This window comes from Triticum aestivum, chromosome 2A (assembly GCF_018294505.1).
Source record: "Triticum aestivum cultivar Chinese Spring chromosome 2A, IWGSC CS RefSeq v2.1, whole genome shotgun sequence".
Taxonomy (NCBI): domain Eukaryota; kingdom Viridiplantae; phylum Streptophyta; class Magnoliopsida; order Poales; family Poaceae; genus Triticum; species Triticum aestivum.
In genome coordinates this window covers 787,137,513-787,153,474 of record NC_057797.1, presented here as the reverse complement: position 1 = coordinate 787,153,474, position 15,962 = coordinate 787,137,513, and the positions used below count along the sequence as shown (strand labels likewise).

Sequence of the window (15,962 nt, the reverse complement as noted above, 5' to 3'; positions counted from 1 at the left end):
AGCAGCAGCAGCATCGACCCAGGGTGGGAAATAGGAAGAGAAGTTCGGTCATGGGGTTTCTTCTTCATTCTACCTGTGAACTAAAGCAGGGGTAAAAACGACTTTTTTGATTGCACCTGATTGTGTTAGTGGCCAAAACTGATGAAAATGTCATTAAGGGAACACAATGAAGTTTAGGTGTCAAAAAGGGAAAAAATAATTTTACAAGGCCAAAAAGCATATTTTAAGAAAGGGTCAAATAAAGAATTTTCTCTATAAGATTTGTGTTTGGGACCTAGTACGTCCGGCGATACGTTTGGCTCCCACGCACACGCACGGTAGGAATCGGATCTCTGGGCGTACGTCTATCTAAACTGAGCTCCACGGCCGGCCCTAGCTTAGCAGATCGATCTTGTACTCCCTCATCAGAGAAACTAGGAAGGAAATACTAGGATCTTGATGGAGGCGACCATGATGGAGGCGGTGGTGCCCCGTTACACCGACGAGGATATCAGGTCCCTCGTACACGACAACATCGTCGATCCGCAGGTGGAGGCCGACCTCACAAGCATGCAGTCTGACATGAGCAGGGCGCTGACGTGGCTAGGGTTGATATGCTCCAAATGTTATGTCTACACCTCTGAAAGTAAAAGTGGCAGTGGAGGCCATCTTATGTATACGTGATTCCGAGTTACCTGGACTGGAGTGCTGATACAAGGGGTTACTGATACGTCTCTAACGTATCTACTTTTTCAAGCACTTTTGCTCTTGTTTTGGACTCTAACTTGCATGATTTGAATGTAACTAACCCAGAAAGACGCTGTTTTCAGCAGAATTACCATGATGTTGTTTCATGTGTAGAAAACAAAAGTTTCTGGAATGACCTGAAAATCCTCGGAGACAAGTTTCAGAAACTGTAAAAAATGCTCGCAAAAGATGAAGACCAGGGGGCCCACAACCTGTCCACGAGGGTGGGGGGCGTGCCCCCTATCTCGTGGGCCCCTGCAGCTCCGCCGACCTCAACTCCAACTCCATATATTCCGTCTCGCGGAGAAAAAAATCAGAGAGGATTTTCATCGCGTTTTACGATAAGAAGCCGCCCCAAGCCCTCATCTCTCTCGGGAGGCTGATCTGGAGTCCGTTCGGAGCTCCGGAGAGGGCGATTCGTCGCCGTCGTCATCATCAACCATCCTCCATCACCAATTTCATGATGCTCACCGCTGTGTGTGAGTAATTCCATCGTAGGTTTGCTGGACGATGATGGGTTGGATGAGATTTACCATGTAATCAAGTTAGTTTTGTTAGGGTTTGATCCCCAGTATCCACTATGTTCTGAGATTGATGTTGCTATGACTTTGCTATGCTTAATGCTTGTCACTAGGGCCCGAGTGCCATGATTTCAGATCTGAACCTATTATGTTTTAATCAATATATGTGTGTTCTTGATCCTATCTTGCAAGTCTATAGTCACCTATTATGTGTTATGATCCGACAACCCCGAAGTGACAATAATCGAGATACTTCTCGGTGATGACCGTAGTTTGAGGAGTTCATGTATTCACCATGTGTTAATGCTTTGGTCCGGTTCTCTATTCAAAGGAGGCCTTAATATCCCTTAGTTTCCACTAGGACCCCGTTGCCACGGGAGGGTAGGACAAAAGATGTCATGCAAGTTCTTTTCCATAAGCACGTATGACTATATTCGGAATACATGCCTACATTACATTGATGAATTGGAGCTAGTTCTGTGTCACCCTATGTTATAGCTATTACATGAGGAATCGCATCCGACATAATTATGCATCACTGATCCATTGCCTACGAGCTTTTCATATACTGTGCTTCGCTTATTTACTTTTCCGTTGCTATTGTTACAATCACTACAAAACCCAAAAATATTACCTTTGCCATCTTTACCTTTTACCGTTGTTACCATTACTATCATACTACTTTGCTACTAAATACCTTGCTGCAGATACTAAAGTTATGCAGGTGTGGTTGAATTGACAACTCAACTGCTAATACTCAAGAATATTTTTTGGCTCCCCTTGTATCGAATCAATAAATTTGGGTTGAATACTCTACCCTCGAAAGCTGTTGCAATCCCCTACACTTGTGGGTTATCAAGACTAATTTCTGGCGCCATTGCCGAGGAGCATAGCTCTATTCTCTGAGTCACTTGGAATTTATATCTGCTGATCACTATGAAAAACTTGAAAGATCAAAGAACTAAAATTTATCCCTCAACTTTGAGGGGAGGTAAGGAACTGCCATCTAGCTCTGCACTAGATTATCCTTCTATTATGAGTAAGTTCGCGACGCCTAAACCTGCTACTGCTATGAATTCTGATATGTCGCATGTTATTGATGATGCCACTTTTGCTATGCATGAGAATTATGATGAAACTACTTCTATGCTTGATACTACTGTGCCATTAGGTGAATTTCTTGATGAACAACTTACTAGGGCTAGGGAGAATGAAATTATTGAAAATGAAATTATTGATGAAAGTGATGATGAAGGTTCTCCTCCTAATTATGAATTGCCTGTTGTTCCTGAGGGTAATGTTATGGATGAGGAAGTTACTAGTACTAGTACTTGCTAACAAGCCATGTCCATCGGCAGGCCCATATGAATATTTATTTTCAAAAAAAAAACTGTAGCTCGCCCGCGAGATGGAGGAGGACGGGGGGGACCTCTGGCACGGCGCCGACGTGTTCGCCACAAGGCCCGGCGAGGAGGAGCTGGTGGCCGAGCTTCGAAGCCAGGCCGCGTGGTGCGACCAACACCGCGCACAGGCCCACGCGCTTGCGGCCGACGCTCGGGGCCTGCGGGACAGGTATCTGAGGAATGCTGCAGGGATTACGGTGGAAAACAAGGATGGTGCCGGGCTCCTGCGCACGGCGACGTCCGAGTTCCAACAGCACGTGGCCATGGAGATGGACGGCGGTGGGGTGCCCGAGACTGCTGACGTGGCTAGGGTTGATATGCTCCAAATGTTATGTCTACACCTCTGAAAGTAAAAGTGGCAGTGGAGGCCATCTTATGTATACGTGATTCCGAGTTACCAGCTGGACTTAAAGCCTAGGAATAGTTTGGAATGAAACTTTGTTTTTGGATTGGCTTCTGATTTGGTTTCTATTGGTTTGGTCGATTGAGATGGAAACCAGTTCAGTTTGGTTTGGTCTGGATAGAGAAAAAATATTAGAATTTTCCCTATACTTGTCTTCAAACAAGATACTAAATTGTTCGGGTCTTTCGCCTGGATATACAGACTAACAAAAAAATCTGCATGCTATAGCTACTGTTGGAAACTCAAGAACTAGTAAGTCTGTACTCATGTTACCAGCCCACTTTTAAGCATGGTTGGTACTGAACTTCATTCAACATTCACCAGTGGCAGGATGCACCATAGCAACACACAAACAATCTGAAGGACACGGATCACCTGTCGATCACCACCTTAATACCCAGACAAACAAGTACTCCCTCCATTCGCGAATAATATGATAGCATTAACTTTTAACAGAAACTTCATTATCAAATCAACTTTAGTAAAGTTTTGAAACAAATCACTTTTACTTTTTTGACCTCCGTAGATATTGATTTTCTGTGAAACCAAAAACAATCAGCAAACAGGAACTAGCATTGGGCACTAAATTAATAAATTAGTCCATAAAAACAATATAAATTACAGTAAAAAGTATATAAAAATGATAACATAATAGGATTTAATTCTAAATAATGATAGATATGTTTGAGGCGTATCAGTGGAAGGGACCCCCAACAAGCACTACAGGATCCGTGGAAACTCCACTGGAAGGATGTTCGGAACCTCAGACGTAATGGGTTTTCAGATGACATTACCCCCATATATACGCTAGTCCTCGACGAGTAAACACAGGTGAAACACTTGTCTTTGTTGTTTGTGTTCACCATCTGCCACTACCAAGACCACTAAGAATCGTTGGGCGTGTCCGTCAACATGAAGCATTGCCTCGTTGATCTCGGTCGCATTCGGATGGAACCCTAGGGGAATGACAATGCAATGTTGGTCGCCGATGATGGATCCAAGACAAGGAAACAGAGTTGTGTCTGGTCGAAGATTAGTGCGAGGCCATGACGACATATCCATCTGAAATTGTGTTGCTTGATTGTGGGCTTCAAGTAACATGACATGAAATAGACACAATAGGTTACCTTGATCTGTCGAGGCATGTTGTTTCTGTAGATTGGCAAGGATCCCTAAGAGTTATCATACGGGCCTCCTCTTCGTCCGGTGATACTGCCGAGCAAGGTCAAGTCTCTTTCCCACCCCAAACTTGCAACGTAAGATGACAATATTGAACATTGGTGACATCCAGGTGCAACCGCCAAAAAAAAAGGTTAGCCATATATACATAGGATATACATATATAAGTAGGTAAATAAAAATGAGCTGGGAAGGAGAGAAAGGAAGTTGGAAATTAAACAGGGTATGTATAGTGAGTTTTCTTTTCTTCCACGGGAAGAAAAAGGACCCCTTGGCTAGGGTTTCTCGTGCCTCCCGCCGGTGTCGCCGCCGGTCTATCTCGTCTTCTGTGGTCTTAGGGCCATGGAGGCGTGGTGGATCCCGGCCCTTGCCGGCGGAAGGGCTCTTTTTTTCATACTCTTTTGAGTTTTGTTAGGCTTTGTGTCCTGCTCAGAGATGCAAGGCGGTGGTGGCTCTCTGCGGATGGAATAAGATTCTCCCCGCCTTGTCCCTGTCTCGTTGGTGTTTCTAGCATCGTTAGAGGGCGTGTGGCGGTTTATCTCCGGCGGATCTCGCGGGATTCGGTCGGTGTTTATCTTCAGTGGATCCACGTGGATCTTGTCTTCGTTCGTCTGTGTTCGTGTGTCTACAGGTTGCATCCTTCTGATCTACGTTTCTCTTCATCGGCGGCAGATACTGTTCTGGTGCGCTGGTCCTATGGGGCATTAGCACGACGAATTCCTGACAGTCTACTACAACAAGGTTTGCCCGGTGCCAACGAGGGAGGTGCATACTAGAGGATAGATATGATTTGATCGTGTGGACTAGTGTGGAGGTGGGCTGGCTGAGTGGGTCTAGTGGGCTGAGCCTAACCTCTTCTTCTGTTCCCGTTCCACCCTGTGGCACAATTCCAACATCCGCCGCCCACGCCTGCTCTCCGGCCGCCGCCACCGCCGAAACGCTTTCTCTGTCCTCCATCATGTCCCGCTCGTCCTCCCCCCTCTCCACCACTGACGCACCCGTCGCCGGCGTCGTCCAGGTCCAGCCTCCTCCTCCTCCGCGTGAAAGTGAAAGTGAAGCCCCTCCTCTCTTGCCGCAGATTTCAAGGTGAGCTCACTCTCACTCTCCTCTCTACTTTCCGAGAAGAAATTTCTGGTATGTCTAGTCTATATATGGTGATGGTGATGGAGATGGAATGGTTGTGCAATGCTTGAATTTTTGCACTGTCCATCCATGGAGAATTGGAGATTAATTGTCTCTATATATTTAGTGACTCGTCTATTGATCTGAACCTTGTACGTATATTGATTGACCTTTCTCGAACCCATGCTTGAGAGGCCATCGAATAACGTTAATCTGCAATGGGCCGCCGGCCACCTAGTTTTGTCAGCCTTTTTGGTACCACACCAAGGTTTTAGTCACCGAATGAGGCAATTTTACCGAGGGGGACCGGTAAATGTGGTTACCACGGTTACCGAGAATATTTTGAACGAATTTTATAGTTCAATTTTGAATTCAAATAAATGAATGAACGGACATTCGAACCAGAGACCTCCTAAAACAGGAACTAGGTTGCTACCAACACGTCAGAATCAACTCTCATGACATTAATTAGATCCTATGTACTTTACTATAAATCAAGCGTTTAAATTAAGAAATTCAAAAAAAATGATATTTTTTGCTCGGTACGGGGATTTACCGAGGGGCACGGAAATATGCGGTAACCATGGGAAATCTGGAAATTTCGACCGGTAACCAAAACCTTGTACCACACCAAACTGCCTGATAGCCAGCCATCCTACACTCATAGATACACCTCTGTAGTAGGATGATCTTTGTCATAGCAAATGTGTAATTTTCCTGTTAAGGCAAATATGTGAACAAAAACAGTGCTGCTAAAACTCCACAGCTCAACCTGAGGATGGGTTTTGAGATATTGATTAGCTAGCATCTGCATTATATATTTGCCTGCCCCCACCGTATGTAGGGAAAATGGGGACGACTAGACATGAGGTGAGATGATGTTGTCTAGCAATATCAACCACTGGATCACACCTGGACAAAACTCGACCAGTCGTTGTGGTTGGTTACAACGACTAGCAGTAGCATATTAATATGCCATGCTCAGTCAATTCTGCAGGAATGCAGATTTTGTGAGCTTATGCACCCGGGCCTCACTATCCTAACGCTTCATTGTTGCTTTGAGATCTGTGCTACACAACTACCTTATTACATGGAATTTTCTCTTTTTTGTTCCTCTCATATAAAACATGTCTTGAACTTCAAACTTTGCAGTACAACATAACTTTGTAACTAGAATGTGAGATAAAACTTTCAGATTTTTTTGTCCGACATAAATATGAAAAATAAGATTTTTTAATCAAATAAATCTCATTTTGTATATTTATGTTGGACCAAAAAATCTGTAAGTTTTATCCCACATTCTACATAGAAAGCTTTGTTGTGCTGCAAAGTTGAAAGTACAAAAACATGTTCTATATGAGAGAAACAAAAAAGAGAAAATTATTTGCACGAATCCTGATGCAGAAATGAGTGGTTGGATAAGGAGTACCCGGGTGCATAGGCTCTAAAACATGTTTTCGAATTCTGCAGGAATCAGTTTTTATAACATGAATGGATATATCAATCACTTTTGGAAATGTAGTTTGCACAGCTAGCAGTAGCATATTAATATGTCATATATATTGCCATGGAACTCACATGCTGGCACATATGCTTTGCTAGAGTCCCTCTTGAATGCTTATCAACAATAGTGGCAGGCACATTTGTTACAACAAACAATTTGTACTTGTGCATGGCCTGTACATATGTGTGATTCCCAGGGGCTAACCGGCCATGCTGCATGGACAGGATGTGGCTGTTGGAGCTCAAGCTGCAGGAGGAGCGGCTTAACCGCGGGAGGAGAACAGGGTACGGCGGGAGGAGCTCAAGCGTGCCCGGCTGCTGCTGGAGGAGAGCATGTACTGGAGGAGGAGGAACTCAAGCGCGCTCAGCTGCTGCAGGCGGAGGAGAAGAGGGTGCTGCAGCTCAAGCACGCCCAGCTGCAGGAGGCCAAGCTCAAGTCGGTGAAGGCGCTGGAGTCCGTTACAAGGTCGATAGGCAAGATTAAGTCCTCTGCATTGTCGTTGATTCATTGTGCTTAAACATCACATGGTCCCGTTGACTTTGAGATTCAACCAACAACTAAATAAAATAAAACTAGTAACTGATGAGGCACGGCCCGAGGATGAATGAAGACGGGAAATCAGGTCTTTCTTGGTACCAGCAGGAGTAGATGATCACTATATCCCGATAAGCAAACATGATCACTATATGTATATGTATGTTTCTTTGATTTCAGGCATGGCTTCCATTCTCTGCCGATCTCATATGTATTCTGGGTGTGTTAATGGTAGAGAGTTGTTTATTTTTTTGCGAATAGTTGAGAGAGTTGATATTTGTCCCAATAGGGAGCCTTTGCAGAAGAGTGACTTCATCGATTTCTTTGAAAATGCTTGACTGCCGTATTCTTTGAAAATGCTTGACTGTTCTTCGTTTCAACTCTTCAAGCTTTAAAAGTGGCAGTGCCGTATCCTTTTTGAAGATCATAGTCTGCTATTTTTATTTTTCAAGTCAGATTCAGAAGGCGCGAATCAAATTGTCGAGGTACTAGAGGATTACTGCAGACTCGGTCTCACTCGCAAATCACCGTAAACAACTCACAACAGTAAAACCCACGCTATATACAACTACCGTCCTTCTGGAATAGAAGAAATAAAAGCACAAATCAACCTAGAATTAGATAAGAATCACACGAACGCCCAGCCCAGCGGCAGGTCTCAAAGTTAAGATGCCAGACTCTGGCTCCGGTTCCTAACTCCTCGCCTGACCCTATTTTTTTCAACAGTTACAACAGCAGGAGAGGCTCCTACTGTTGCTCTATTAAAATGAGTCTCACCTCGGTACAACCCCTTACAAAACGTATCTTTATCTTTACCTATTAATAAAGCATGCAATGCTTCTGTCCGTTCACTTGTACGAGCAAGAAAAAAGAAGAGAAAAAGGAAACGTACCCACCCGCACAACCCCTTCACCCCCTGCCGCACGCTGCCAACCCCCGCCTACTGCGCCGGCGCATCTACCCTATCCCAAGTGCCCCACGCCACGGCCTTCAACCGCAGCTACCTACAGCTGCAGTTTGTGCTTAAACATCACATGGTCAACTAACAACTAAATAAAAGTAGTAGGATGAATGAAGATGGGAAACCAGGTCCTTGTTGGTACCAGCAGCAGCAGTAATAGATGAATCAACATCTTATTCGAAGACACGTAGTGATCTAAAACGTCTTATATATGTTGTTTACAGAGGGAGTATGTTTCTTTGATTTGATATATGGCAAAGCTACTTACATCACCAAACATCAAACGTTGCATTTCACTGCATTTCTTTGAGCAATGTCTTGTACAACCTCTATTCCAAAATAGACATTTTGGTAGGCTAAGAAGAAATAGCCTCGAAAAGTTTGGGCAAACAGTTGAAGTTGGTCCTCCTGGAGATTATTGTGGAAGCACCTTCTACTCACATTATTGATATCATTCATTCATCCTACTGATTGACATATGTTGCTTTAACAAAGACAAGGCATATGTTCAGATGCATACCAAGTAGTACTGCCATTCTTTCATTTGTTCATCCTGCTAATCCACGCATGCTACTTCAGCAAGGATTGTCTATCGCCCACATTAGTATCTGTTGTATTTTTTTGAACAATTAATGGCAGTAGGAGAGTTTCCTACTGACTTTTCATTTCATCAGACAAGGTTACATTTTTTTTCGAAAAGGGGGACTCCGCGGCCTCTGCATCAGAAAGATGCATACGGCCACATTCATAAATAAATAAAGTAGTTTAACAAGGTCTTGCCGTCTGCAAACAGACAAGGTTACATGGGGGGTAGGGGTTTGTACAGGGATGGTGTGTGGCCTACTAGGCAACCAACAGGGGATGACCAGCATTCACCACTCTCCCTATCTCCCTACATTTTACAAGGTTCTATGTTACACAAGGGTTTGTACAAGATTGGAAATAAATGGTTCCAACGAGGGCTTAGCCCTATGGAGAAGCAACGCGAAGTCTGTTTTAAATCTCCCCCTCCAAGAGGCCAAGGTGGGAGGAATGCCCCTGAACACTTTGTTATTACGCTCCTTCCATATACTCCAAGCCGCCGTTAAGAATATCTCCATGAACATGGGTCTTGTCGACTGTTGTCGTCCAGAGTGAACGATTTCTAGTCTGTTGCCTCCGTGCGCCCATTGGAATCCAAGTCCCCTCTTGCCATTGTCGAGACGAGGCGCAGCCGCAGTGGATCTCGACCTAAACACCGCCTCGGGCACAGATCAGATCTCATCGCAGCCAAAATCTTATCCGCCAAACGGCCGCCGAAGATCTCCTGGCCACCACCAACCCACTGCGCACTGCCTTTGGAGGGGGAGGGAGATGGACGCCGCTGCCCCCACGCGTTACCGCTGGCCGAGGACTGCGCCGTCGCCGCCGCCTCACCACAGGGGCTTCGCCCCGCGGCGTCCTCAGCGAAGGCGGCGATAGTGGGAGACGATGAAGGGGGAGGGCTGAGGGCGGTGTGGATGGGGACTCCCCGGGGGCGGCGTGGCGCCGCCGCCTCGGGGAAGAGAGGTCGGGTGCGGTTTGGGGGTCGGGTGTGGTTTTGGGGCGACCAAGTATTTGGACACATTATTGGCAGCCCACCAGCTTGTGCCTGTAGATAAATCTGTGTTGTCATGTTCTTTTTCTACACTGCTGCTATTGTTTCCTCTTGTTTTTGATTTGATGATGCCTGGGATGCAGGTAGCTCTGTAGTAATCTGTTGGAATCGCATAACCTGAAAGTTTGCACCAGTGGAATCACAATGAGACGTTAAAAAGTTGCTGTACCATCATTACTGTTTATTTTTGGTGATGACGCAACAGTAATACGTACCAAAAATGAAGTGAACAGGGACAAAGAAAAACAAGACGCACATGGTTCATGGTGAGGGTGAGGGTGATGGCGATGGCGATGGCGCAGTAGCACCACTTGCACTTGTGATGACAGCGACGATGGGGCTCCGCACCACGTGCTTCTCCGATACCCACCTCAAGCTTCCCTCCACGTACTGCACTTCTTCTTTGCCCAAGGCCTTCCTCTCTCTCTCTCTCTTTTAACAGGCCGCTCACCCACACACTGAAGGTCTTCTTCTCTCCGGTTTTGGAGAAGGACAGCGTCTCCGGGACGACGCGCACCGTCAGAGACCCCGGCACGTCCACTTTGGCCTTGAAGGTCGAATCTGCTGGACCCACGTTCGTCACAGTCCGGTTCACAGTGAAATGCATCCCTGTCGTCGATGCCAGCGGTACGGTTATCGTCGGGTGGTTTAGCAGCACGATGATTTGCTTGGACCGCGGGAAGAGAACCAGGCCACAACGGGGGCTGGGCGGACGCCAAATTGTGTGCCATTGTATGTGAGAGACGCCATGGGGCTGCCCTCCGTCGACGTCGACGCGATGTAAGCTAAGAGGGCTTCGCCGTCGGCCGCAGTCACCTGTACAATACTGGAGTTGGTATCCTTAAGAATGGTGGTGTAGCCGCACGTTCGCCAATTGAACAAGACCACGCCTACTGCGCCAGAGCTCATTATGTTGCGGATTTTTGACAGTTGAAGATTGGACATATGGTCCTTGCAAACCAGGATCTTACCAGCGAGACTAGTGTCACCCTCAGAGTAAACGCAGTACTCTTGTTCCTCAGAGTAGAGGAGAGGGTACAGCTTGGAGCTTGGACTCCCTTTCTGGGAAGTGCTTCTCCATCGATGCTCTTGCCGTTGCCGAGACGTATGCTGGCGCTGAAGCTCCGGTCAATGGAGCCGACGGCGACCATGAGCAACCACGGCGCTTCGTTGGTGAGGTATCCCAGGTGCTCATGCGGACCATTGTTGCCGGCGGCACACACCACCAGGATGCCCTTGGACATGGCACTGAACGCGCCGATGGCGATGGGTCATGGTCGAAGCTAACGCTGAACTCGGTGCCAATTGAGAGCGAGAGCACGTCCACCCCATCCTTGATGGCCTCTTCTAGACCGGCCAGTACGGTAGATTGCTTGCAGCTGCCAGTAGTACATACCTTGTACATGGCGATGTGAGCGCCCGGAGCAATTCCGGCCGCGGTGCCCATGCCCATGCCATGGTATGATGCACCGGCTACAAAGTTCCCGGCGGCGATGGATGATGTGTGCGTACCATGCCCCTCTCTGTCATCACAGTCATCACCCGCAATGAGTGACTTGGCACCGATGAGCTTGTTGTTGCACCGGGCCGCCTTGCATGAGCCCTTCCACCTTGCTGGGGGTGACGGAACTCCATGGTCAGGAAGGGTGTGTCGCATAGATGCCGCTGTCGAGCAGTCCAATGATGACTCCCTTCCCGTACCCAGCCTGGCTCCAGAACCCGGTGCCATTCCTTAGCCCAAGGAACTCCGGCGTGTGGGTGGTCATTAGCAGGAGCGTCCGGTCGGGGAATGCACGCACGAACCCTGGTGTCTTGGCCACCGTGTCGAGCTCCACGTCGGTGAGCCTCGCGGCGAAGCCACTGAAAACCTCGGTGTAGGAATGGAGAAGGCGCGACTCATTGGACTCACTCGGCAAGAAAGACTTGTGCCACTGGCGATGGGCTTCTTCACTGGCATCCGAACGCGGTGGCTCGACGAGCACGATGTAAGAACGATAAGCAGAGGGTTTTCTGGTATTTTGATGTACGCTTGTGGCAGCTGGATTGATATAGCATAGTGCGATTGTTGGAAAGAGGATGGCGAGCAAGACAAGTGGTAGTGTGAGATTTGTGAACGACGCCATTCCTAGAGGCTCAGGATGAAGATGATGTCAATGCAGAATAGGGTCAATCACCAGGCAATCTTTATAGGATCCGGCTTACCTGCTCCCTCCCCGTACTCCCATCCGTGCTCCCACTTAATCCTACGGCTGTTTTTTTTCCTTTTTTCTTTCTACTAATCTAATCATCTCCCCCCTGATTTTAAGGGGGTGGGGCCGGGCCTTATTTTGCTCCAATCAAATCAAGCCACGTAGACGGGAGCATGGATGGGCACACGACGAGGTAGCAGGCAAGTCTCGTCCATCTTTATACAGCGCCAACAATTAATGTGTTGTGTCTTATTTTTGGCATATATTAATCATTAATTTGATATATCCAGCGCATCTGGTAACACATTAATGACTTCAATTTTTATTAAATCTGGAAGATATGATAAGATTATGTGGGATGGCGGGAATGAATGTGGGTAATGTATCTACCCAGGTTTATAGTGAAAAAAGGGGCATGGCATTTTATGGTTTTTTTGGATTATCTTTAATACAAATATTGAAGTATCCGTAAAATTGGAGGATAATTAATGTTTCAAAATTAACAACTGCCGGTTCTGTATCCCCACCTATCATGTGTTATTTCTAATCCTAAAGAGGGAGTCTGTAGCTCATTGGTTGATACGAAACCATTAATGCAAAAATATTTTAAAAATCGAGCTCTGAATCAATTTGTAAATCAATCCATTAACGCAAAACAATTTATAAATCAAACGCCAAATCAATTTGGAAATCAAGTCATAAATCTCTACTCCTAAAGGAGCAGGCTGCGGTGATGATGGTAGGTTTCGTAGTCGTTCGTTCGTACGTCTCCTCCATCTTCTCGATTCTATTTTCTGCCTCTTCGCGTCCCTGTTTTTCTTCTCAAATCCAAAACGTTTTCCACCTCCCATAACCTTATATTTTATGGCCACGGCGGAGACAACGAGTCAATGACCCCCATCGGTGGCTGCCTCCTCCAAGCGACCTCGCGGCTCCGCTCCCCAGCGAAATAGCCTCTCGGCCGACGCTGGCCTCTCCCCTCTCTTGCAGTATGGTGATGCCCTGGCCCCTATACCACCACCATCTCTCTCACTAAGCGGCACCGCTATTACCACCTGTCATCGTCGTTCGGCGCTGCCTTCACCACCATTAGATGCGTCGCCGCTGTCGGTGTTCTGGCCTGCACACTCCATCATGCGCGATCCATTGCCGAGGAGGGCTGCCGCCACCGAGGAGTACCAGCGACCCATCCACTCCTCACCTGCCAACGCCGGAGGCGCTGCCCACTGTTCTCCCCTGCGCGCCACTATCACTATGGTGTAGCTGCCCGTGCTCCTCATCGTCTGCCAGTACACGAGGAGCCATTACGGGCATCAACGTGTTGACGCTCAAAAGTGGCACGATTATAAAGAGTAGCTTGAAACTATGTCAATATTAATTCAAAATTATTATTGAAAGTCACCAACGGATGGCTCTCTTCGAGAAGATCAAGATGGATATGAAGATGGTTTAAAATGGAGGTCGGATACAAAAGTTATGACAAGTTCAGAGATGCTCATGTTGACACCAGATTGAGATAGCCTCAGATGGAAAAAGTTTCAACATGAAAGTTGTGCGTCTCGTCGAAGCAGATAATTTTGATATAGAAAAAGTTCATAGGCAAAAGTTAGATCCAAAAATGTGCGGTTGCATCAGAATGACCGGACACTCCGGGAATAATCATCCGGGTTTTGGATTTCTCCGAGGATGGCCGGACACTCCGGAGATGTTCGTCCGGGTTTTGGATTTCTCTACTGCAAACTTCGGAAAACAGCCGAAAACCCCCTCAAGATGGTCTTTGTTCAAAAAACAGCCGAAAACCCCCTCAAGATGGTCTCAAGATGGTCCGGGTTGCTAGATCATCTAATGAGCATAATGTGTCGGATAGCCCTAGCTTTATCAATCATGCATCTAATTACACGAAAGAGCCGATTCAAAGTAATTTGCATGCTTCAACTTCTTATGATACTAGTAACATGCACCATATGTACTCCAACTCTCATGCATCGGCAGCCCCAGAAATCGTTATGCCGATGAAGAACATGATGAGTTTGGTCAATAAAGTTGAAACACCTCTTTTAGGAACTTACAATAGCAAGCGACAAAGTGTTTCATCTTTTTATTCCTCGGCAACTAATTTGCAATATACTAGTTCAACAATGCCGATGGATGGGAGAATTGGCCATGCTACTACTAGCTATTCGGCCAGTTACTCTCAACCGTCGTATGCTATACCTCATGTTAGTAATTATTCGGCACCATATACAACTGTAGATGCTCATAATTCGGCTCCGCACCTTCACAGTCATAGCCGAATAAGTGAAAATTTTGCAAGAGTGCACATGCCATCATTTAATATTGTAGCATATAATGTATCTTCTACGCAATTGCGTAATTTTGGCAACACCTTAATGCCGAAAGAATCTAAAAGTATTGTGGAGCAATCCCTTACAGAATGAGAAGTGACTAAATTAAAAAGGGATATAGCCCTAAATAACAAGACTAGTGCTCTTTGCCTTGAAGAATATGATAAGGGGCTAGTTCCTAATTATAATGCGATAAGAGCTAGAGTTTTGCAAGAAGATGAATCTTTGCCAATTGATAGAATTGGCGAGCAAAAATATGGTTCTACAAGAATGCATATGCCTTCACCTAGTACATCATCATATTATACACCCCCTTCACAATTACAAAGTTTCGTCAACACCATGTGTCATTGCCGAAAGAATATAAAAGCATTGGGGGCCAATCATATTCGAAGTGGGCTGAAATTCAGAAAAAGCTTAAAGCCAATTTTGCCACTCGCCGCCAGAAACAAATAGAAAAAGAATTGGCTCGGACAAAAGAAGCATTTCCAATTGATAGTATCAATGAAAAGAAGGATGATTCAGAACATGAAAGTTCTTCGGTTGAAAAAGCTGAATCAAGTAGTATATATTCTGAGTCTATCAAATCCAAAGTGGCAAACATTATTGAGAAAGGGCATGGCAAGCATAGCAATACGACCATGCTTGATTTTTCTGAAATCAATGGAACCTACTTCCTGCCCTATGAGTTCCGTGCCACAGAAATTGACAAGTCTCACGGACAAGAACAAGAGCCGAACAAAGTTTGGCTGACATGGATCTTCAAAGCAATGATGCACGGAATCAGGAAAAAGATGATGACAAGGCTATCCTGGAAAAAGTTTGACAAGAACAATTTTCTTTTCAAGAGTTTGCTTAGTGATCTATCTTTGTAATCGTGTGCGGTTATATAATAAAGTTTAGTTTTAGTCTCTTGCCTTCTTTACTTTCTTGTTGCAAATAAAAGAAAAGATCATAAATAAAAAGAAAGAAAATAAATGAAAAGGATTATATATTAATCTTATAGTAGGTGATGAAACCACATAAGGAAAAGTATAAGTAGAAAATTTTATTAGAGATTGACAAACATAGCATTAGTCAATGATGCAACTCATGAAAGAATTAATAAGGGAAGAGAAGGTTCACATATAAATACACTATCCTAGAAATCTTTTGTGATTGTGAGCCCCCATCAAAATATTATATGCCAAAATTGTTGACGTTGGACAAGGAAGACAATGTAATGATTTATGTTTGTTCATATTCACATAGAAGTTATATTGTCATAGATCCTTAAACATGTGGTGCTTGCCCCCTATCTTTGCTAGCCAAAAATGCCGCACGTAATAGAGATACTACTTGTGCATCCAAAAACCCTTAAACCCAAATCTTATCTTCAAGTGTCCATCATACCTACCTATGGATTGAGCAAGATCCTTCAAGTAAGTTGTCGTCGGTGC

The 15,962-nt window shown here is 45.5% G+C and overlaps 1 protein-coding gene across 1 annotated transcript; it reads left to right on the top strand.

Annotated features, from left to right (window-relative positions):
• The first annotated feature begins 5,069 nt into the window (after positions 1 to 5,069).
• On the top strand, positions 5,070 to 7,504 carry LOC123186810 (uncharacterized). Its single transcript, XM_044598509.1, has 2 exons — positions 5,070 to 5,318; positions 7,083 to 7,504. Exons 1-2 carry the CDS (start codon positions 5,191 to 5,193, stop codon positions 7,339 to 7,341), a joined length of 387 nt encoding a protein of 128 aa, XP_044454444.1. The 5' UTR covers positions 5,070 to 5,190; the 3' UTR covers positions 7,342 to 7,504.
• Positions 7,505 to 15,962: the final 8,458 nt, after the last annotated feature.